Source organism: Callospermophilus lateralis, chromosome 3 (genome assembly GCF_048772815.1).
Source record: "Callospermophilus lateralis isolate mCalLat2 chromosome 3, mCalLat2.hap1, whole genome shotgun sequence".
Taxonomy (NCBI): domain Eukaryota; kingdom Metazoa; phylum Chordata; class Mammalia; order Rodentia; family Sciuridae; genus Callospermophilus; species Callospermophilus lateralis.
Genome location: NC_135307.1, coordinates 41,640,508 through 41,664,841, shown reverse-complemented (window position 1 = coordinate 41,664,841; position 24,334 = coordinate 41,640,508). Strand labels below are relative to the sequence as shown.

General features: G+C 34.2%; 1 protein-coding gene across 3 annotated transcripts in view; it reads left to right on the top strand.

Annotated features, from left to right (window-relative positions):
- Window positions 1-24,334, top strand: part of Prkd1 (protein kinase D1) — a 308,764-nt gene that overhangs the window by 154,408 nt on the left and 130,022 nt on the right. For all 3 annotated transcript variants that reach the window (XM_076848194.2, XM_076848193.2, XM_076848195.2), the window contains exon 2: window positions 20,246-20,384. In XM_076848194.2, the coding sequence (XP_076704309.1) occupies window positions 20,246-20,384 (139 nt within the window). The remainder of the gene's footprint in view (window positions 1-20,245; window positions 20,385-24,334) is intronic.

The following is a 24,334-nucleotide window of genomic DNA, read 5'->3' as shown; positions in this document are numbered from 1 at the left end:
GTTTCCAAGTGCTGGCCCATTCAGATGGCCTATATTTCTTTCTTTCTTTTTTTTTTTTGCCAAAGTAATTTTTTTATTTTTTAAATCTGGGTGTGTTTTATTTTACATTACACAAAAAAAGTACTTTCCTCAAACACTATGCAATACACTTTCAGCCTTTCCAGAAAATTAGAATGGCCTATATTTCTTAGACATCTCAGTTGTAAACCCGTTTTCTCTCAAGATTTTATTCTGCACCCCCCTTTAATAATACGTATTAACTTATAAATTTTTTTGTCTAGATTTTATTTTCTCTCCATTATGTTGTTTTATCTTTCTCTGAAATCATAAGCAATGTTGTTTTTTTCTTTTTTAAGTGTTTTGATTAGTTTTATAGGTACACATCATAGTAGGGTTCATTTTGACATACTCATACGTGCATGGGATATTATTTGCTCCATTTCTGTCCCCAATACTTCTTTTCCTCTACTGTACCCCTTCCTGTGGTGATCTTCTATTTATTTATTTATTTATTTATTTATTTATTTATTTATTTCTGCAAATGACATAATTTCATTTTTATTTATGTCTGAATAAAGCTCCATTATGCATATCACATTTTCTATCTATTGGTGGACACTGAGACTCATTTCATAGTTTGGCTTTTGTGAAACATAATTTGGGTGCTATAAACATGGATATATATGTACCACTATGGTATGATGACTTTAATCTTACAATAAATCCCAGTGAGTGATATACCTGGATCATATGGTGATTTCATGCCTAATCTTTTGAGGAACCTCCATAAAGATTTCCACAGTGGTTCTACTAATTTACAACCCCACCAACTATATGAAAGAATTCCTTTTTATCCACATCCACTCCAGCATTTAGTATTGCTTGTTTTCTTATTTATTATTTTAATTGATGCTTCATATATATACATAAAAGTGGAATTCACTGTGATATATTCGTATATGTACATAATGTAATTTGATCAATAATAGAAACTTCTTTCAAAATGTCTTACTTTAAAAAATGTCTTTGCTTAAAACATTTCCCTCACTTGCTCCTTGTCTGTCTTGTGATTATCAGAAAATTGGAAAACAGAAAGATAGAGGGAGCAAGATGAAAATGACAGGTTGGCTATTTGGGGGTAATCTGTGAGAACTCCATGAAAGTTATGAATTTTAAAGTAAAGAAAGCATGGATGTGGGGCTCTTTTTCTATAGTGTTTATCATGTTTTTAGGTACCTTATTAAATAAAAGTACAAACTTGTCCTGGAATAATTTATGTCACAAGGTCTTCATATAGATATTAACAGATCAACTACCATTGTTTTTTTTATAAAAATTAAAATTTATTTTATATTAGTGTTTATAAGGGATTAAGGTAATTTATGAAAATTCATAGTATAATGTTTCACTTTTACATTCATTTTAAGTGTCCCAGCCTAAATTAAAGAAAATCAACATCTATAGATTTTATTTTTTCCAGTGTCTCAGCCTTCAGTTCAATCTCATGGGGCCAGGGTACTTGCAATCTCTCACCATTTGCTATTTGTAAATTATACCTGCCTTTAAGAGAGACAGCAACAGACCATTGGCCAGTTTTGATGGAAACATAGGAAGATTTTCTATGATCTAGAAATTCAAATCAAGATCCCCAAGTAATTAAGATACCCATTGAGCCTTTGCAGATATGGTAGTACAAGCTTAGGAGGAAGGCAGATCCAGAACCTTCTGTTGGCCTTCAATTGAGGACATCTGGTCACTTGGAAGTGGACTGAAAGGCCAAAACATTAAACCCAACTTCTGGTGGGGTGACAGGTGGGTTTGTTATCTTTGGCTCCTACAGACCCTCCCACATACTGAGTGCATCATCCTTTCCAGAAGCTGTATAGAGTTTTATAAGGGAAGAAGTAATTCTTCCCTATCTTGGGGAACATCAAAGTAAAGGGGAGAAATTGTTTTCCTTTAAATCAGATGCACTGCCTGCTTATCAGTACAATGAAGATAAAAGTACACCAGCTCCTTGGAGATTTGGCTTTCAGGAAATGAGATTTTTATCCATGGAACCAAAGGATCATTAGTGGCATAGTCAGGACAATGGAATTCCACTGTATCAATGCCAACATCCAAATCTATGGCCCTAGCTTGGTCCTGGAATAGTACATGCAATTAATGCAAAAGTGTACTAGGACTAAACATAAAGGAGTTTTAGAAAAACTCATTATTGTTTTTCACCAACTATAGATTAATTTTGAAGAAAAATAAGATATATATGTATAATGAATATATATATATATATATATATATATATATATACACACACACACACACACACACACACACACACACACACTAGAAAATTGACAAAAATGGAAATGAAGCAAATCTTAGTTTTAACCTTTTAAGTGTTTAGGACCTGCCTATAACCAGTAAGAAATCATGTGAATTATACCAAAGCCACAAAGCCAAGCAGAAATGGAAGACTACTGAGTGTGACTGTTACAAGTGGCTGAGTCATTCCTTATCTGGAATATTTAAATGAGAACACAGTGGTCTAGGAAACCTTCTCAAGACCATGGTTACCTATAACAACAACAACAACAAACACTTATAAAGTATTTACTATGGGTCTAGCCATTTTACTCTGTTTCTTTATTTATTCTATAATGGTCCTGGAAGGCAATCAATAAATTAACAAAGTATATATGCATATGTATACATAAAGGCATATGCACATATAGTAAATATTCCATGCATGTACATAAATGTATAAAATACGGAAATATGATTGGGAGACTTTTAAAATAAACATTAACAACATGCATGGTGAATTTTTAAAAGGAGGATGAAATATGCCACATTTTCCAAAATTATTTTAAACTTTATTTTCATAGAACTGCTTCATGGCAAAAATTCATGTGCTTTAAGATATGTTATTTAATCATTGAGCTTGGATCTATGTGTAAGTCCAAGGAATTCTTGAGTGAATGAATAGTTTGTGCAGTCTTATGTAGTATCACAGAGTCAAAGCATATCTGTACCAGGCATTGAGCAGAATGTAGATTATTGTGAGATGTAATGGAGTTGTGAATTGGGAGCCAGTAGTAATTTTTTCTACCCTAGTTGAGGGTGAGTTAGTACATTATTTATAAGAATAACAGAACATAAGATTTTTGCACAGGTTATTGCAACTAATACCTGTTACTTCTACTACCCTCCATCTGAAGTTACTCTTTTTAGTATTGGATTAAGTTAAAATATCATTTCTTTAGGATGTCTGTCTTTATTCCCCATCTAGGTCATACTCTTTTATTACAGGCTTTCTTAACATGACATTCCATTTCTTTATAAAACATCTCCATGTATTATTAATGCTTCATTTGTATTATAACCTGAAAAACATCTATTTTCCCTACTTAAGATTCCCTGCTTTTATGGTCTCCTCTTACTTATACAGTAGGTCTCATGAGATCAAGGGACCTTGACTGCTAACTCATCATTATATCTTTAGTGAAAGACACAACACTTGAGTATTTGCTCAGAATTTATTGAGTGAATGGATGATGATGAGTGCTGACAGTGAGCATGTTTGTACCTCTCTTTCCTGAGAACAGGAAAATGTGTTATGTGTGCTGTGATGATGTTGGTAAGTGAGTTCTCATCATAATTGTTGGTTTTATCAGGTTTTTAACTCCATTTGGAAAGTTTTTTATCCATACTCATTCCTTATTTCCCTGTGATTTATCATTCAGATAGCTTTGGTAAGTAAAAAGTGTTTTACATCCAAATTCTTCTCCCTAATCTTCATTTCTGTGCTTCTGATCTGAGGCATAATCCCATCCTCAAAGCATTATAAGAAAGCTATGTTTAATATTTGTAGAAATATTTGTCCCTTAGATAAAGAGATAGAAACATTTATATAGTCTACAATAAAAATTGGAAAACAAAATAAATGTACTCTTATTTGGAAAATTTGTATATCTTACTACCATCTTCACTAATGATCATAGATGAAGGATAATTCTATTAGTGGATTATAGTTTGCAATTGTATTTCAGATGAATGAAGTAAAAATTTCCATTTAAAACTAAATTTTAACATTAACATATACAGAGACCAATGACTGCAAAATATTCAGACATTTTAGAACATGATAGTAACAGTTTAAAAGGAGATGACTTATCTAGTTTACTGAAGGTTGATTTATTTTTTTTAACTGACCTTGATAAACTGGTAAACTGTTCATATAGTCCCATAACTCTTTGAGTTTTAGTGCCATCTTCAAGGTTTATATCTTTAAGGTTTACATAATTTTACTTAAAATCTGCACTCTAAATATTAGCAGGTTAGAAGCATGTTGCCTTTGTCTGTTTTCCTATTGCCATTAGTTCTCTATTCTGCTGTCTGCTAGCATGGCTAGTCTCGAGTGGGCTGCCTCACTGCCATCACCCTTTTAAGGACTTGTCTATCTAGTAAGAACTGCAGATTGCCAAGAAACAGCTGCTACAAAGCTCATTAAGTCATTTATCTTGGGTTTATTAAAAATTTAAAACCTACAAGGCCTTGGTCCAGAGCTTTCTGGCAAAGAAAAGTCCTCAGGGATTTCAGTTCTGAATCATTGTTTGCTGGACATTTGGCCACTCTTCCTGTATTTCCTTTCTAAGAGAAGGCAGAACTGGGGAAAGATCAAAGCATATGACTCAGGGGAGGAGGCTACCATCCTTGTGCTGGTATTACCTAGCATGGTCACCTTGAATATAGACTATAATATGTTCTGGGCATCAATTTACTAATCTCTAAAATGAGAAGACAGTGTAAGTAATCACTGAAAGGTTTTTGTTTTTTCCCCTCTAAAGTTAATGATTTCTAACTTTTTGATTAAACCTTTTAGTTGCTGACATATCCTTCATTTTGTCTAGTATATGCATCCATTATTTTTAATTCATTAAGAAGTAAACATGTACCTACAGTGACAGTTTTATTCAGAGTAAGAGTTTGAGGATTTTTCAAGTCACACATGCACACACCTAATTACTGTTGTGTGAATAATTTCAGAGTATCTATCAAGTCTTCTAATAACTATCACAAACTAGTATACTGTCAAGGGATAATGCAAAATGATATGTTTTACACAACAGTGGTGAGGCTCTCATTAATGATTACCACCTATAATTGCTTGATATGAACATTTATTTTAAAATTTAAAAATTATGTACAACAAAATAATGATTTGAAGTACTTTCACGATGTCTATATCCAGAAGTTGCTACATTAGAATTAATGATTTATTAAGTTATTTCTTGTTATTTTCTTTAATAGATGATATTATTGAATTCAAAATAGAAGAAAGGTTTCTGTCAACAGTTAAGCATCACACTGAGTCACATCTGGATCTGCTGTCTTAAAGATATTATTAGACATCTTAGTCATATTTGATATAAAATATCAGTATATTTATGTGTCCAAATAAGAATAATTTATAGTCTAGTTTTATTCCTGAAAGATTAAGCAAATTCAGCAGATTTCTATGCCTTTTAGTATAATCAACCTAGAATCTGATAGCCCAAATCTGCCTTTATACATTAAATTTTAATTTCGAAAGATTCCCAAAAAGATTTCTTTTGATAAGATACATTCCTTCTTTTCTCAGATCTTTTCCCAGTTTTTTTAATCCATTTTTTTTGCTGTAGTACAAATAGAATGTAAAGTTAAAGTCCAAATTTAAAATTATGAATGAAACTGGTTTTTAAATTAATGGCATTTTGAATTTAATAAATAGAGTTTAGCAAAATTTAAAACCCAGTAAGAGGCAGAAGAGAGTCTGTGGATCAGATTCTAGATCTGATTTTAGGAAAGTCAAGGTGGGGATAAACTGAAGTCCTGTTTTGAATGGGAAAAGGACATTTGAGGGCAATACAGTGACAGAAGAGGGCAAGTAGAGAGACTTCTGTTTCTAAATTTGGTCTTTGAAGATTTCTTTGACAGACACCAGGTGTCAGCCCTTCTTGTCATGGCAGCATTTGGTTTGAGGAGCAGGCATAGGATTGTAGGTGCTGGTGTAAAAAAAATTCAGTGTGGGGAGTGGAAGGAGTGTGATTGTTTGTCAGTTATTGAATTGGGACAGCATGCCCATGGCCCAGAAAATAGTAAAGTAAAATGAACCACGCGTGTGTTATAATGCAGTTCTGCTGTTTTCCATAACTTGGGAAATGTATAAGGAATCTTCTTATATCAACATTACAAATATCATTTGGGCATTATCATTTCAGAAACTGGAAGTTTTCAAGGGTTTTAAAAATATTTCATAAAAATGGGTATTACAAATTTATCATCACAATTCAGATCTTTTACTGGAGAATCCAGTAATTTGACCAGGAATCTATAATAAAATTTGCCACAAGGAAAAATAGTAAAGCTCTGTCTTTGATGGTGGTTTTTCATTATTGTATGATAGAATGCTGTTCACTTTCTGCTTACCATGCAGGCAGTGGTAGAGATAGGGAAATGTCATGGGGTAGGGAAGGGAGGGAGGCAGAGAAGAGAGGGATAAATAGGAAAAGTTTTCTACTTTTCCTGGTTCTATTTCCTGTGATTACATTCAGAAGATAGGCAGGTAGCTATGTATTTGGTCATAGTGTGGAATATTCCTTTCATGTGCTTCCTTTTGTGGATGTGAAATCACCTAATAACAGAACCTGTGCCCAAATTTGAATAAATTTTCAGAAATATGCCCCCAAATAATATGATTTATTTATACTTTTGTTTTATTTACACTTTATAATTTTTTTTTCTAAATGAAATGCTAGTGTTCTATTTTCAGTGGGCAATGAATTATCCATAAACTTTGTTGTTGTTATAAGTTGTGGTGCAATGTACATTATAATTACTCAATTCACTCTTTTGTTGGCTTTTTTCATTAATATGTTTAAAATTTCTTTCTTATCTTTTTTTTTTTTTTTGGTACTGGGGATTGAACTCAGGGGCACTTGACCACTGAGCCACATCCCCAGACAGTGTTTCACTGAGTTGCTTAGCTACTCATTTTTGCTGAAGCTGGTTTTGAATTCATGTTCTCCTGCCTCAGCCTCCCAAGCTGCTGGGGTCACAGGCGTGCACCATTGCACCCAGCTTTAATATCCTTAAAATTTCATAATCAATTATTAAAGTTTTTTTTTTTTTTTTTTTTTTTAATCATGAGCATGAGCTGAAAGGGGTCAGTTTAATTTCCTAGACAAACTTTACTAATGCAAGTTTGCATCGCTGTCTCGGTTCTCTTGTTCTACCTGTCCTACTTGTCACATCAGCTAGCTAGCACCACTCAGATATAACTCCACTAAGTGGCTGGGGGACATTTTAGAAAGTCTTGTTGAGATATTTGGTCATACTGTGTCCTGAGTACCTCTACTCCCAAAACAACAACATGGGGGTGTTTTGATCATATTAGGAAGTAGTAACTCCTTTTTAAATTATTTTTCTAATTAAGGGTGACCAGCAATAATAGTGTGGAATGGAAAATTTCTTGAAAAATGATCTGGGACTCATCTTTAATGCAAAGGTGTCAATATTCACCTGCCTGACATCTTCCATATTGACCAGAATAATTTAATTTCAGGTCTTTATGGAATCTTCATCTTTTATCAGAAGTAAGCTGGCAGAGTATTTTCATTTCCTAATTTGGCTATGTCTCTTTCTCTTTTTCCATTTGACTGGGTCATGGATTAATTTGTTTCTAGTATTGCCTGTTCCTCACTCTTTGTGATTGGCCTCAACTAAGAAAAAGCACCCTTTGTTCCTTAAATTTCCTGTTGGCCAGGTCACATTTCAGCAACTCATTAAAACATGTATTTATTCTACTCTGGAGCACATTGTCTGGCCAGCCACGAATTTATAGTGAAATGTAACAGTAAATTGTGCTCTGTGGTCAAAAATGCCAAATGATACACACAGCCGCATAGAGGTTTCCAGCCTAGGGTAGAATTAAAGAGCTTAGGACCAGTGCCGGGATTTTCACAGTGGCCAGTTTTGTTAGACTTGAACTTGGAGAGAGCTTGAAATCACTTATCTCAGATGTTTGTGCTCACAGCCACAAAGCCTCTGAGAAACACAGAACTGATCTTGTAATAAGCTCCAGCTGAGTTTACAAGCCTCTCAGCCTTTTTGAAAGCCTGTTTAGTTTAATGAGGGTTTTCAGATTTCAAAGCTCACACACCTTCACATAAAAACAGATGATTATGACCAAATTAGGGAATGTTGTTCTGTGAGTGTTTTCCTCAATACATTTTCCTTGCGGTTGTGAGGCATTGTTATGTCACACTCTCCACCTTCCAGGCATCATTTTTAAATGTGATTTTTGAAAGTCTCATTGTATATAGTTTCTATTCAAGCAGAACATTATGTTACATAAAAGAAGAGCTTTTTCTCTTACAGTCAAAAACAAATATACTTATCTTTTTTCTGTTAACGATAAAGGGTGGAACTTGAAAATAAAAAAAATTGAACCTTCAGTTTCTGCTACCATGACAACTGTCCTGAGAGGCTGGGCCTCCACATCCTCTCCTATGCCCTACTTCATAGGGCCCTGCAACCTGTTACCAAATGGCTTGAAACACCAAGAAATAAGGGAACAAGGTTACCCACATGCAGTCATACTGCACAGATTACCTCCTTGAACATTTCTAGCACTTTTCATCTTAAAAGTTTAGTCTTTAAATAATATCTTTAATATGTGTGGCATAATTTTTGATATTATTCTTCCTATTCTTAGTTTTTAAAATGTTTTCTGAGTCACCTTAAGAAAGAAATATAATAATTAGGTTGTGAGGCATTTAAGCCTTGCCTGAACACCAAATCACTTAGTACATTATACACATGGCTTTCCACAGAGTTAGAGCACAGAATGTGATGTGCAGACACTAGCAAAACAGAATCAGAAAATAATGGAATACAGAGATGTCCTTGAAGAAAGCAGGAGACATGTGGATGAGGCCAGGCAGGCAGCACAGAAATTTTGATGAGCAGGTCCTTGTCTCCTAAGCTCCCTCATCAGTCTTCCCACATGATTCCTCCACCAAACACACACATTGAAAAGTTGTTAGTGTGAAGTCTCCATATAGTGTAGCTGTTTTTCAAGAAAAAAAATTTTGCTGTTTCATCCTCCCCCTTTTTCTCCTAGATCTTTTTTCCTTCTCATCCCAGCCCAAGTGTCGAATCCTTTAATTTTTTTTTTTTTTTCTCTACTCTCTTAAATCAGAATCAGGTACCCATATTTGGAAAAGGATATCATAATAGGACCTGTTCATTTACTAATGTCCTATTTTTTTAAATTTATTTTTTATTCTAATTTGTTATATATGACCACAGAATGCATTATAATTCATATTACACTTGTAGAGCACAATTTTTCATATCTCTGGTTGTATACAGAGTATATTCACGCCATTTGTGTCCTCATATATGTACTTAGGGTAGTGATGTCCATCTCATTCCACCATCTTTTTAACCCTCATGCTCTCTCCCTGCCCCTCCCACCCATTTGCCCTATCTAGAGTTTGTCTAATCCTCCCTTGCTCTCCCTCTCAACCCCACTAGCCTCCTTAAATCAGAGAAAACATTCGGCATTTGGCTTTTGGATTGGCTAACTTTACTTAGCATTATATTCTCAACTCCATCCATTTACCTGCAAATGCCATGAATTTATTATTCTCTTTTTATTACTGGGTAATAGTCTATTGTGTATATATGCCACATTTTCTTTCTCCATTCATCTACTGAAGGGCTAATGTCCTATTTTTGAAGAACATTTGTGAGAGAATCCTCTAACAGTTAAAGTTTAACAATGTAGCTCAAACTGGGGACAGAGTATCATAATTCTTAAAATTTGTATTTTTATTTCATTTTATTACTAATCTTAAAAATGCAATCTTGTTAATTATGGAGATTTTATTTTTCTTTAACATATTATGGAAAATAAAAATTACATAGAATTAAGTAGTCTTAAGTAATGAATAGGTTGGTATTCTATATTTTAAAAGTGTATAAGACTTTAGCTTTTACCAGTGGGTCCTGCCGTCCTGCTTTAAACACACAGGAAATATCACAATAACTGCAAAATGCCTATTTTTTCATATTGTCTAACAGAGAATGAGGGGCCATGGTCCCTGGGAGAAGGGACATAACTAAGGTTAGTGCTTGAGCTTTCTCCTTGTAGGCAGAATTTCTAATATAATGCAGAAAGATAGAACCAAGCAGAGCCTAATTGTTTGGCTACATAGAGGAGACAGATGTTAAGAGCTCAAGGAGGGCCATCAGCAGGATTTGTGGGGAAGAATGCTGGAAGGGTTGCAAAGCTGCAATTAAAGTGCTCCAGAAATCTGCTTAAGGATCCAGGCAAGCATTAGACTGAATGTAAATCTGTGTAGGTAGTCACTGGCCTAAAATATCTCTAGAGCAAATACTGCTATAGAACTGGTCTAACAAAACTTAGAAATAAGCCTTAAAAGGATAAAACTGATCTTATTAGTACTTCAATGTTCAGTCAGGATAAATAGCAATCTTCTTTAAAGGAAGACAACAAAGTCCAGTCGCTCACATTAACTCATAATATCTGGCATCTGATTTTAAAGAACACAAAATTTGACTCATAAACAGAATTAAAATGGATCAGAAATACTAGAAGTAATGAATTGGGTTTTAAAAAATCAAGGATTTAAATGAAAACATGAACATAATAAGAAAGAAATGGAAGCAATATAAAAGGGTCAAGAAAAACTTCTGGAGCTGAGAGTACAGTATTTAATTTGAAAAATTTACTGCATAGCTTTAAGTAGTAGGCTAGACATGGTAAAAGAAAAGATCAGTGAACTTAAAAATACCATTAGAAAATAAATATGAAACTGAATGAAAAAAATGGAAAAATAATGACTAAAAGTGTTCCAAATGTCATGAAATCTATAATCCACACATGAAAGTCAATGACCCTTAACCAGGATAAGTGAAAGAAAATCTTTTCAAAGCATATCACTGTGAGATTGTTTTAAAGTCATGAAAAAAAAAATAAATACAACAAAGAATTTGAGAAGAAAGACACATCCTATATGGGGGAACAAATTAGAGTTCTCATAAGAAACAATTCAGAGCAGGCTGTGGCCAACTGATCTTCAACAGAGGGGCTAAGAATACATGCTAGGGAAAGGACAAGCTGTTCAATACATGTTGTTGGGAAAATTGCATATTCACCTCTAGAAGCATGAAACTAGACTATTAATCTATCACCACATAAAAAAATGCAAAATAAATTAGACTTAAATGTAAGACATGAAATGATACAACAAAAAGAAAATGTAACATTTCAGGAAGATGAAACGGACAAGGAATTTTTGGATAGGACCTTACAAGCATAAGAAACAAAGCAAAAACAGGCAAACCAAAAAGTTCTATACAGCAAGGGTAATAGCAGAGTGAAGAGACCACCTACAGAATTCGAGAAACTATTTGCAAACCATAATCTCATAAAAATTCAATACCCCCAATATGTAAATAACCCAACTCAATATCCAAAAATCTGATTAAAATATTCAACAGAAATTTCTCAAAAGAATACATACACATGCCAACAGATATATGAAACATGATCTGCATCACTAATCATCAGGGAAACATGATTGAAAACCACAAAGTGAATCACCTCAATCCAATTATAATGCTTATTATCAAAAAGATACAAGACAGCAAACACTGGCAAGGATGTAGAGAAAAGGAAGCCCTTACACATTGTTTGTGGGAATGTAAATCAGTACAGCCATTATTGAAAAAGTTTTTAAAACCTTACTAATAGGTGTATATCCAGAGGAAATGAAATCACTATGTTGAAGAGACATCTACACTCCTACTTTGAATTCACTAATGTTCACAAGAGCCAAGAAATGGAACATGTCTATCAACAGTTGAATGGATAAAGAAAATGTGGTATATTCAGCTATAAAATGTGGTACTATTCAGCTATAAAAAATGAAATTCTGTCATTTGCATTATGGATGGAACTGGGGTACATTATGTTCAGTGAAATAAATGAGGCATAGAAAGTCAAATACCATATGATCTTACTGATACTTGGAATAAAAAGGTTGACCTCATAGAAGTTGGGGGTGTGATAGTTGTTACTAGATGCTGGGGAGGGAAGAAGGGAATGAGGGATGGTCAAAGTTAGGCCAGGGAGTACTATATTATTTATTAAGAGAAATAAATTCTAGTGTGGGCTATTGCACAGTAAGGTGACTGCAGATAACTATAATGTACTGTATAAAAAAGGATTTTGAGGCTTTGGGGTTGTAACTAAGTGGTAGAACACTTGCCTAGCACATGTGTGGCCCTGGGTTCAATCCTCAGCACCTCATAAAAAAATGAATAAATAAATAAAGGTATTGTGTCCATCTATAGCTAAAAAAAAATTTTAAAAATTTAAAATTAAAAAGTAAGGATTTTGATAGTTTTCATTATAAGTAAATGATAAATATTAGATAGATAATTTTACCCTGATTTGACTATTTTATAATGTGTACATTGAAACCATCCATAGTACTTATTTTATGTCTGCAAGTTTTATGTGTTGATTAAAATAATTCAAGGCCTGAGATAATGGAACATTTTAAAGTGCTGAAAATATTAACGTAGAGCTCTGTATATGACAAAATGGCTTTAAAAAATAAGAGGTCAAATGTGGAATTTGTTTTGGTGAGTGCCATCACTGTATTTGCAGTGTTAAGAGAACAACATTTACAGACTTCTTTAAAAAAGTTCATTGATGCAAGAAAATTATATTATGTGAAAATTTGGATCTGCCAGAAGCTGTAAAGAATGGCAAAACAGTAAATACATCATAAATACAAGAGATTCTTTCCCATTTTAAAATTAATTTTGATGGTAATTATTTAAAGAAAAAATGCATTTTATGCTTGTGTTTATAACATGTATACATGTAAAAGGCATGGCAAAGTGGCATAAAGGAAAATGAGAGACAGGAGCATGCAGTTGTGTGGTGTCAGTGGTATGTGGAGGGGGATGAAATGATTATACCAGAAATGTGTGACTAAAACCAGGATGGAAGATACAAAGTGAGGTATCAAGAAGCAATCCCAAAGAATACAGAAAGGAACAAAGAAGAGATGTAACAAGTAGGGAAAGATGCAGAAGGCTTAATTGTGTGTAATTAACTGTGGATGATAATAATAACTCAATTAAAAGAGATGGTGAGACGGGCTGTACAAAGAGTGGAAAAAGTTTTATGGACGAAGTTTATACAAACAGAGTGAAGGATGACAAAAGAATATTATGCAAATATTAATTCTAAGAACTTTAAAATTGTTACTTCCAGAGATAAAGAGGGATATCACATAATGAGAAAGGATTAAATTCTCCAAGAAAACACAAGATTCAATGTGTATGGACCTGACAACAGAGCTCCAAAAATGCTTAAGAAAACTATGGAATTGAAAGGAAAATTGAGAACACCTTCAAGTGTATGTGGAGATTTCAGTACTCCTTCCTAGCAGTTTATAGAACTAACAGAAAACTATTAAAGACATGGCAAATACAAAAACACACCATTAACTTAATCTGTGTGATACTTTTAAAAATTTATTCCCCAATAAAAACAGAACACACATTCCTTCATATTTTTTAGTTAAGAAATATTAACTAAGATTGACCATATCTTGGGATATAAAACAATTTAAAAATGGAAGTGTCAGATTTATACAAAGTAGGGACTTAGACCTTAACTGAAGTAGATAAGGAATAAAGAGCATAAAGATATCTAGAAAATCCCTGAATATTTAGAAGTTGCACAATACTCTTCTAAGTAACCCATTAATTAATAGGGAATTGACAAGGGAAATTAGATAATATGTATGTTTTAAAATGAATTAGTTAACTTTGGCTCAAAATTGAATTGCATACATTTATCATGTACAACATGAAGATAGAAAATGCATTTCAAAGAACTCAATTGAGCTAATTAACATATGCATTACCTTCCTTCACTCATCATTTTTTTTTGTGTGTGTGGTAAGAATATTTAAAAAGTACTTTTAGTGATCTTCAAGAATACAATATGTACTTATTAACTGTAGTCACCATGTTGCATAGGAGATTGTTGTACAATAGGTCTCTTGAATATAACCCTCATATCTAATTGAAAATTCATAATCTTTGACCAATATCATGCCAATATCCCTCTCCTCCACCAACCTCCTGGTTTACTCTCTGCTTCCCTGAGTTCAACCTTTTAGATTCTACACACAAGTGAGCTCACGTGTTATTTGGCTTTCTGTGCCTGGCTCAGAAAGAGTCTAGAACTAACAGAAAATTATTAAGGACACGGCAAATACAAAATGGCCAACAGATACATGAATAAAATGTTCCACATCACTGAACATCATTTCCTTCAGGTTCATCCATGTTATTTCAAAGGACAAGATTTATTTCTTTTCAAATGTTTTGCTCACTGCATTGTAGTTAAACATAATAGTGGAATTCATTTTAACATGCTCATACATGCAGGGAATATCATTTGCTCCATTTCAGTTCCTAGGATTTTCTTGTTCTCTCATTTTCTTCTTCTGTTCCCCTTCCTCTACTCTACGGGTCTTCCTTCTATTTATTTATTGTTTTGTTTTTAATTGGTGTTTTGTAGATATACATGAAGGTGTAATTCACTCTGGCCAATTTACATGGGTATATAGCATAATTTGGTCTATTTCGCTTTAAACCTGAAGAGTGCTCTGTTGTGTACATATTGTCACAGGTTCTTTATCCACTTATCTGTTCATGAATACTTCATTTGATTCCATATCTTGGCTACTGTGAATAATTCTAAAAGGAACCTGAGGTGCACACATTTCTTTGAGAACGCTATTTCAACTTTTACAAATGTATACACCCTAATGGAATTGCTGGATCATAATAGTTCTGCTTTTCATGTTTTATAGAACCTCTATACTGTTTTCCATGGTAGCCGTTCTAATTTACATAGCCATTAGTAAACAGGGCAATGTTCCCTATTCTTCCCTTCCTCATTAACACTTGGTATTTTTTTCTAATGACATTCTGATAGGGCTGAGGTGGTATCACAAAGTGGTTTTGATTTTCATTTCCTTTATGATTAGTGATGTGGAACAATTTATTCATGTATCTGTTGGCCATTTGTATGTCTTTTGAGAAATGTCAATTCAGATCATTTGTCCATTTTTAAATAGGACATAGAAAACAAATATTTGTTTTCTTTCTATTCAGTTGTTAGAGTTTCTTATACACAATCTCTTGCCAGATGTGTAGTTTGCAAATAATTTCCCTTATTTTATAAATTTTGTCTTTGCTCTGTTGATCGTTTCTTTTGCTGTGCAACGTTTTGTTATTAGTTTGATGCCTTTCCATTTGTGCTTCCTTTATTTTGCAGTCATTTTCTGGGCAATGATTTTTAGTTTCAGGTCTTAAAATTAATTCTTGAATCCATCTTGAGTTGTGTTTTTATACGATATAAGAGCAAATATTTTGAGTTGGATATAAATAAAAAACATAGATTTATCAAAATTTGTGGAATGCTGCCAAAGGAATACTTAAGGGAAAATTTATTGCATTAAATGGTCAACTTAGAAAAGAAATTTCAGATATCTCAAGTCATAATACAAGCTTCTACCATAAGAACCTAGGAAGAAAAGAACAAATTGAACCAAACCCAAGCTAAAGAAAGGAAATAACAATGAGGTGGGGCGGGAATCTATGTAATTTGAGAACAGAAAAATGAGAAAATTGAGGCAAGCAATAATTGGTTCATTGGGAAAACCTTGACAAATTTCTTTCAGACCGACTAAGCAATAAAGAGAGAAGACACTGCATTTGTCCATTTTTTTTTACTGCCATAATGAAATACTTGAGGCTGGTAACTTGATAAAATAGGTTTATGTAATTTACAGTTTTGGAGGCTTGAAATCTGAGTAGCATAGCAATGACTTGGGCAAACCTCCCCCTTGACTCTATTACCTCATAGCAGGTTGCACTGCAGGAGCACATGTGAAAGTCACCAGATCATATCTGAAAACAGGAAGTGAGAGAACTGAGAGTTTGACTTACTCTTTTCAGAACTTACTGTCATGTAAGAACTTAATTCCTTCCGACAGCAGCTCTCCCTGTGACCTAAGTCCCCATCTTTTAAAGTTCACACTACCTTAGCGCTGCCACACTGAATATCAAGTCTCCAATACATAAACCTTTGGTAGACAAATCACATTAAAGCACACACAAATTACAAATAAGTATGTTAATTTTTAAAAAATCATTATAAGATTTGCAGGCAATAAAAGGATAATGAGAGTATTATGCCTCTAATTGACAAATTAGGTAAAAGAAGTTGTTGCTTAAAAGAAACACACTGACAAGCTTACTTTCAGAAGAAATTGAGGTATAGAACTATCCATTAAGGATATTGACTATGAAAGTTTCAACCTTTTATATAAGAAAAAAAAAAAATCAGGGCCAGATTGCTTTCCTACAGAATTCTACCAAACGTTTAAGGAATAAACAATATCAAATCTATCCAGTCTTCCAAAATATATCAAAAAAATGAAGTTTGATTCATATTTTTACCCTATTCTAAAAGTACCTCAAAGTGGAGGGAGGAGAAGCGAGGGGAGATGGGGGTAGGAAAGAGGACAGAACAAGATGGACATCATTACCCTAGTACATGTAGATTGCATTAATGGTACATCTCTACAACCAGAGAATTGAAATATGGTGCTCCATTTGTGTACGATGAATTGAAATGCTTTCTACTATCATGTACAACTAAGTAGAACAAATAATAAATAAATAAAGTTTCAAAAAGTACCCAAAGTGGGTTAAAGACCTAAACATAAAACCCAAACCAATAGCATTTATAGAATAAAACACAAGAGAAAATCAGTGTTACCTTAGGATGCAAAGATTTGTTAGAAACACTTGGTGGATTGGACTTCATGCAAATTAAGAATGTCAAAAAAAACCAAAAACTTAAGGAAATGAAAAGATAAGCCATGAACTCGAAGAAATGGTCTGTGAACGTCCAGAATATTTAAAGAGCTCTAGAAATTCAATAAGAAAGCAAATTGGTCAATTTAGAAGATGGACAAGAGATGATCAGACACTATGTGTGCATGTGTGTGTGGCAAGTAAGTAAATAAAAAGATGCTGTACATCATTAGTCATTAGAGAAATGAAAATTAAAACCTTGTGATATCATTATATTTCTATTAAAATTTATCAAGCAGCAACAATTGATATTAGTAAGTGCTGTCAAGGATGCAGAACTGGAACCCTCATATGTTTCCAGTGGAATGCAAAATGGGATGGTTATTTGAACATGGCATGACAATGTCTTTTAAATATATCCAGATGCCTGCCATACAACCCAGAAAAATAAAAACCTATGTTCACACAAAAACCTCTAGTGTGGACATCTGTAGAAGCTTTATTTGTAATAGTCAAAAACTGGAACTAATTAAAATATCCCTCAGTTGAGAAATTGATACAAACACTGTTGAAAATTCATCCAATGAAACTCTCAGCAATAAAACTGAATGGGCTGATGGTAACATACAGTGACTTTGACATTTCTCAAACTTATTAGGCTATGTGAAAAAAAGGCAGAGTCAAATTTATGAATTATATGATCATGCTTACCTGATACCCTTGTAAATGCTGAAATATGCATACAGAAAAAGGTTGCCAGGAGCTAGGGAAAAGTTTGCCATGTGAGTGGTTGACCCCTTTCCCAGGACACAGTGAAAATTTTTTAGTGGTGGAACTTTTCTATATTTTGATTATAGTATGTATAATATACATACATATACATGGCATATGGTTGTAACATATGTTTTTCAAAACTCACAGAATTACAAACTAAAAATAATTTATTGTATTAGTTATACCTTAACACCATTTATAATAGTTGAAATATTAAATATTTAGAGATAAATTAACAAATATGTCAAACTAGAAAATACCAAAAACAACATAACACGAGTGTGATTAAAGCAGACCTAATAATTAGACAGGTATATCTTTATATATTGTTAAAATACAGATATTTCAAAATTCACCTATGGATCAATGCATCATTGGAAAAAAAATCACAGTAGGTCTTTTTTTATTAGAAAGTTCAAAATGTTTATAAAATGTATAAAGAAACTCAGAGCACATATATATCCAAAATAATCTTCAAAGAAAAATTTGGAAGATTTACACTACATGAGTTCTCAATTTAACATAAAACTATAATAATAGATGCAATGTGTTATTGGCATGAACATAGATATGCACTAATCTGCAGCTATTAGGTACTTACACAAAGAAATGAGAACCTGTGGCCACTGAAACACTTGCATATAAATGTCTATAACATTTTTTATTTATAGAAGCCCGAAATTTGAGAGAAACCAGATGTTTGTATGTATGTGATGGGATACTTATGCTAGATCCATTTACTATAATACTAATAAGTTATAAAAAGAGACAGATATACAGTGCAGTGTGTGTGAATACATCTCAAGACTATTATAATGAGCAAAATAAACCATCCAGAAAACAGTAGGTAGAGTATACTGTGGGTTGCCTTACATGAATCTATAGTAGGCAAAATAATCTGTGATGAAAGAAAGTGGATCTGTATTTGGGGTTTAACATCCTGGGTAAAATCTATGACAGTAAAAATTTTGGGGTTGATGAAAATATTTCATGGTTTGATTGTCATGTTGGTTTCATGGGTATTAATATTCATCAAATCTTATGTCCATTTTATTTCATGTAAATTTTTCTTCAATAAAGTTGATTTTAAAATAGAAGATGAATTATCATTTTTAAGATTGGAGAAATGGCATTTTAGTTTTTCTTTGTTTCCTTGTGCTCTACTAATATTATTGGAGACATTTGAGAAAAAGTGAGCTAATTTTTTTTTTTTTTTAATTAGCACAGTGGAAGCAGTGACATCATTTCAGCTGTTGTGTTTATTTTAGGCAAGTCAACTTTGCTAAGAGACATGCAAAAGTAGTTTTAAGCCTAGTCATCAGCACAGACTCTTAAGAGCAAGGGAGTGTTCTGAATATATTTATTTTTAATTCATACAAAGTAGCTCTCATGAATGTAGCCCTTAATTTTATGAATAAGAAAAAGAAGGAGGAATTTACAATATATTGCATTTATCTTTAGAAGGTAGTAGATTCTAGATATTTCTCCCTGACTCTAGGGGAAAATCTGCATACATTGATGTGTCCAACTCATCACCAATTTCAGGATCAAGAAAGACCATTTTCTCTTTCCCATCATATTACAAACATCAGTGTATATAAAAGTAATGATTCTCAAAAATTGTGTGAGAGAGTCATATGCAAGAAGAGAATCCTTTTCAAGTTCCAAATTAGCTTTTGTTGTTTGTTTTAATGAAAAGACTCCATGAGGGGGTATATGGACCCTCTCTCACACTGCTCATGAGACCAAATTTGTAAAATGCAGGAAAACTAAATGGTATGTGGTAAGGACAATAGCAGAAGGGGAAGTGGGGTTGTCTCCTCAGTTGCAATCCTGAATTAAAAGCTCTAGATACCCCTTTTGCCCTCACACACATATTTAGATTTATTGAGTCATCTCTTATTTTTGGATATGTCAAAACAGACCAACCACTATTTTTTTTTCATATAAATTGCCACAGTGATGTGTAATAGAATTGTAATAAACTGACTCCCATTTTTATGCTATTGGCTGCTATAGACTATGAAAATACACACTTCTGGGGCTGGGGCTGGGCCTCAGCTGTAGCACACTTGCCTAGCATGTGTGAGGCACTGGGTTTGATTCTCAGCACCACATATAAATTAAAAAAATCAATAAAGGTCTATCAACAACTAAAAAAGTTAAAATAAAATGCACACTTTTTCTCAATTATATTTGTTAACCAGTTCACTGGAGAAAATTCTTTGAATCTTGTTTTATATTCTCCTATTTTCTTGCTCTTTAATTAGAAAGCCACTTGGTCATTATTGTCCTTATGATTTCTTCTCTCCTAATTTGGAATCTTTTAACCATCAATTCTGCCATCTGAATTGTTAAAATGCTCGATCCTAATTAGCCTGTATTGGTGCCCTGACACTTGTTTATTTTGTTTTTATTTTACAACAAAATATTTTCAAGGATTTTGATGTTTCAATTATTGTGGTATTTTTATTTGCAGTTCCCTGAATGTGGTTTCTATGGAATGTACGATAAGATCCTACTTTTTCGCCATGACCCTACCTCTGAAAACATCCTTCAGCTGGTGAAAACAGCTAATGACATCCAGGAAGGTGATCTTATTGAAGTGGTCCTGTCAGGTAGGATGCCTGTTCTCTGTCTGTAGATTAGTAATTTGTATGTGAAGAATTCTTGGGCATGTTTTCCAGGCACCATAGAAAGTATATCAAACTGCTGGGCCCCAGTGGGAGATTTTGGGGGCTCTATTTACTTTCATTTACTTTATATGAACTTTCAAAATTATTTTGGTAGAGCTGTAAAAGATTTCCCTTGAATTGGCTTTGTCCATACCCGAACTGTCTCCATCTCTTCACTTCTTGCTCTCTCCAAGGTCCTAATATCCAAGAAATAACAACATAACTAAGAAGCCATAAGTCCAGTAGCTGTGAGATAAGCCTAGACCAAAGGAGAAACCAGAGGGCAGGCGTTAGGTCAGGTTGAGTCTTACAGGTGATGCTGGTTAATTTCACCCTGAGAAATGGCTGTTTCCCTCAATCTGTATTTAGAGTTCTTGTTAAGGATATAGAAGTTGGTAATTGGTCTGTGCCTTTTGATACAGAAGTTGGAAAATGGATTTATATAACTTAAAACAAACCAAAAAAAAAAAAAAAAAAGCAACAAAGAACAGCTGCAGTAGGGATCCTTACAGTGATGGCCAGTGCAAAGATGATGACTATAGTCAGATTTTTATTGTGTATTTTGTTAAAAATAGAGTCAGTATTGAGGAACTCATATTATTGCTCCTGTCTCCTCTGATCTTCATTGCTTGCTGTCTCTTTGACTAAAGAAAAGATTCTAGACTTCATTTCCACCAGTTCTTCAGTTGTTCAGAGCCTGCACTGGGTGCCCTGATCCTCATTCTAAAAGTATCTCTGTTTTTATTTATTTTGCTTTGATTCCGTCCAGCTCAGTTTACGTCCCTGTTGATTCTCTTCATTTTCATTGTGTGAAGTCCCAGGATTGCCACGTTTTCATGGTGTACTTGTATCCTTTAAAACAAATGTTTTGCATTTTCCTGTTATTTATAGGGCTGCCACTTACTAAATCAACAAACCCCAAAAGCAAAAGCTTTGATGGTTTTTAATTAAGTTTTTTGAAGAAGTTTCTTGCTGTTCTGGGTTTTCGCATTTCTTTCTCTTTGGTGCTTTTGACATTTGCTTATTGCACTTGGCCTCTCAAAATTAGTGACTAGACATGCTGTTTTCTATGTTTCCTGTTTCTGAACACTAGGGGCTGCCTGAAATAAATTATTCAGGAAAATCATGCACTGGATCTATTCTTGCCATAATTCATATGAATCTCATAGACAGGCTACTTTGCAAATAGTGTAATGTGTTTTATGAGTGCTTTTTCCCTGTGACAATGTCCAGAAATACATGAAGAATTTAAAAATCATATTTCTAAATTTATTTTTCTTTTCCATTTTACTTTATTTTTCTTCCCATTTTACTTTATTATCAAATGCTTCATGTTAGTAACAGACAGATTGAATGCAACCTGTGTGGGGGTGTTTGTGTAGGGGAGGGCAGCCTATTTGCATGCTGCCACATGAGTGATTCAGACCTGCTCTTCTCCACAGTGACCTGACACAGCCCTGGAGTGTTCCCACACTGCAGGAGGAACAGCGTCCTGCTTTTCCTCTGCCATCTTTGTAAACTGAGCACCTCACTGTTTTTATACTCTGCTGCTTTTGCCATCCACCCTTACGTTCCATCTCTCTTTTCTCTCTGGCCAGTTGCTGAGAGGGCATTTAAGAGCAATTCTTCCTTTCACCTGCTCTCCTAACACCAGGCTCAGCAAGGGCTCCCTGGCCTGATTTCTTGTCATCATTTAGAGTAGCCGTGTTGAACCACATAATCTCAGTCCTGCAATGCTGCTGAATCCTTCAATTATTCAGTTGTTATATATGCATGTGTGTGTTTATCTGTTTATATGTATGTTCTCTATGTCATATATATATATATAAACACACATGCATATGTATGTATAAAATGTGTGTGTGGATTTAGGTCTCTTGTATTTACCTGTAACCATTATTGGCAGCTCTGGTCTCCTAACCCCTTCCCATTCTAATGCTTAGCTCCCATTCTAATGTTTAGCTTTTTTCCCCATGCCTTTCATATTACAATACTGTTTCTTTCTCAGACCTCTTTCTCTTTCCCTATCTTTTGTAGGTTTTGAATCGCTTATAACCAAACACCTGCTATTTCTTCCTTTCCTGCTGTCTTCTGTCTTGCTTGCAAACTGCCTCTCTGAAGATGACACTGCATTCCCTCCAATGCAGGAGAATTTGCCTCCTATTTTCCTCTGTTTTTGGGTGAAGAGTTGAATGAAATGAACCTCTTTTCACTCCCCAGTGCCGTTTGGGTTATTTTCTGTACCATCCTCCCTCTAATCCAAAGATGTCTACCTAATTATGTCAGCCTCTTAATAACATTTCATTGAGGTAACTATTTCCTTGAAGACTTATTTCCATTTATGTCCATGGCAACAGCTGATGTCTGACTCCGAATCTTGCTTTCCCCTTTATGCATCCTGGTGTGGATAAAATGCGTGTCTACGATATACTCCTGGTGTATCTTTTTGTTGTCTGCCAATCTTGTCCCATGTTTGACCTCAATTAAAACAAGGCTTGTGTTCCAAAGTTTCACTTGGGGGCCCCCCTCCTCACTAATTTCAGCTTGTTTATCTTGCCCATTGCTATCAAATACATATACCTGCTCCCCGTCCTTTTTATTATGTTTTATTCACTAGTTCTAACATTTTAAATTTATATTTTACTTTTCCTTTTTCTCTCCCCCTAGCATGTGGCCTCTTTTATGCAAGCCTTATTCCCCTTCCATGCAACATCAATGATATATTGTCTTATATCAATAGTATCTTCTTATATTCTAGCAGGTCCACTCTGTCTGACTACAATATGAATTACTTTACCATCCGCGTTTGCCATTCCTTTTCCTGAGTCTCACATAACTGTTAGACACACAGTCCCCTGCCTACTTGTCTCAAGCAGATCCAGTTTTTACCCGACCTTACCATTGCTTAGCAGTCTTCTTCTCCTTCCCATTCTTTGTTATCATAGAATATCTTAATGAACTTGTATGAGTTCATTTTTTGACTGCCTACTATCAGATTAAAAGTTATCACATGAACAAAATTTTATAAAAATATTTGTTGTAGAGATATCATTTCTACATTATGACCTCAAAAATAAGCTGTAGTTTAAGTCTCCTTGCTATTCATCTGGCCCAGATAAGAAATTGTTATCTGTGAAGTGGGCATTCTAATTTGAGGCAAGACACATGACACTAAGATACTTCAGGCCAGTGGGGTGAAGGAGCTTGGATCCTATGCTTCATTCTTGACCTAGTCCCTGAAGAATGGAGTAGTAAGAGTGACCTGAGAATGTGCATGGTTAAGGATCAGCTCCCCACAAACTGCACTGCTTGAGGGGAGCAGAGGAGACAACACCAGGCCTCCCCACTGCTGCCTTTGGCTAGGTACTGTTTCCTAACAATAAACTGAGGAACTTTTCCTCTTGAAGAGGGCAATTGCACTATTAAATTTTGCGCGTACCACAAATTTCTTTTTCCTGCCATAAATTTAATTTCACTCTGTGATTTGACATAAACATAATCTGTTTCTCTTTATACTTAACTAATGCTTCAACAACAGGAACATCTTCTGACACAGGGCTACAATGAAAATGAGAGAAGATCTGGGAACAAAAGTACTGAGGAAAGTTAATACCTGTGCCTCTCAGACAGTATCAGGAATTTTTCCTTGCTCATGTCGTATTCTGCTGAGACCTTTCATCATTTGTTAGCTGCCTTGGGAACGAAAACCTGACCTGGCTGTTCTTGCCTAATTTGCTTATTTCATTCTTTTCCATTGTTTTTGAAAACCATGGTTTATGTGAACTAGTACATCTAGACCCAGTAAGCCAGGAAAAGATTACTCACAAATGAATGGATTGGGTTAGGGAGAAAAAAAAATTAATAGGTGTATCAAAGTTCCCCACCACATGTAT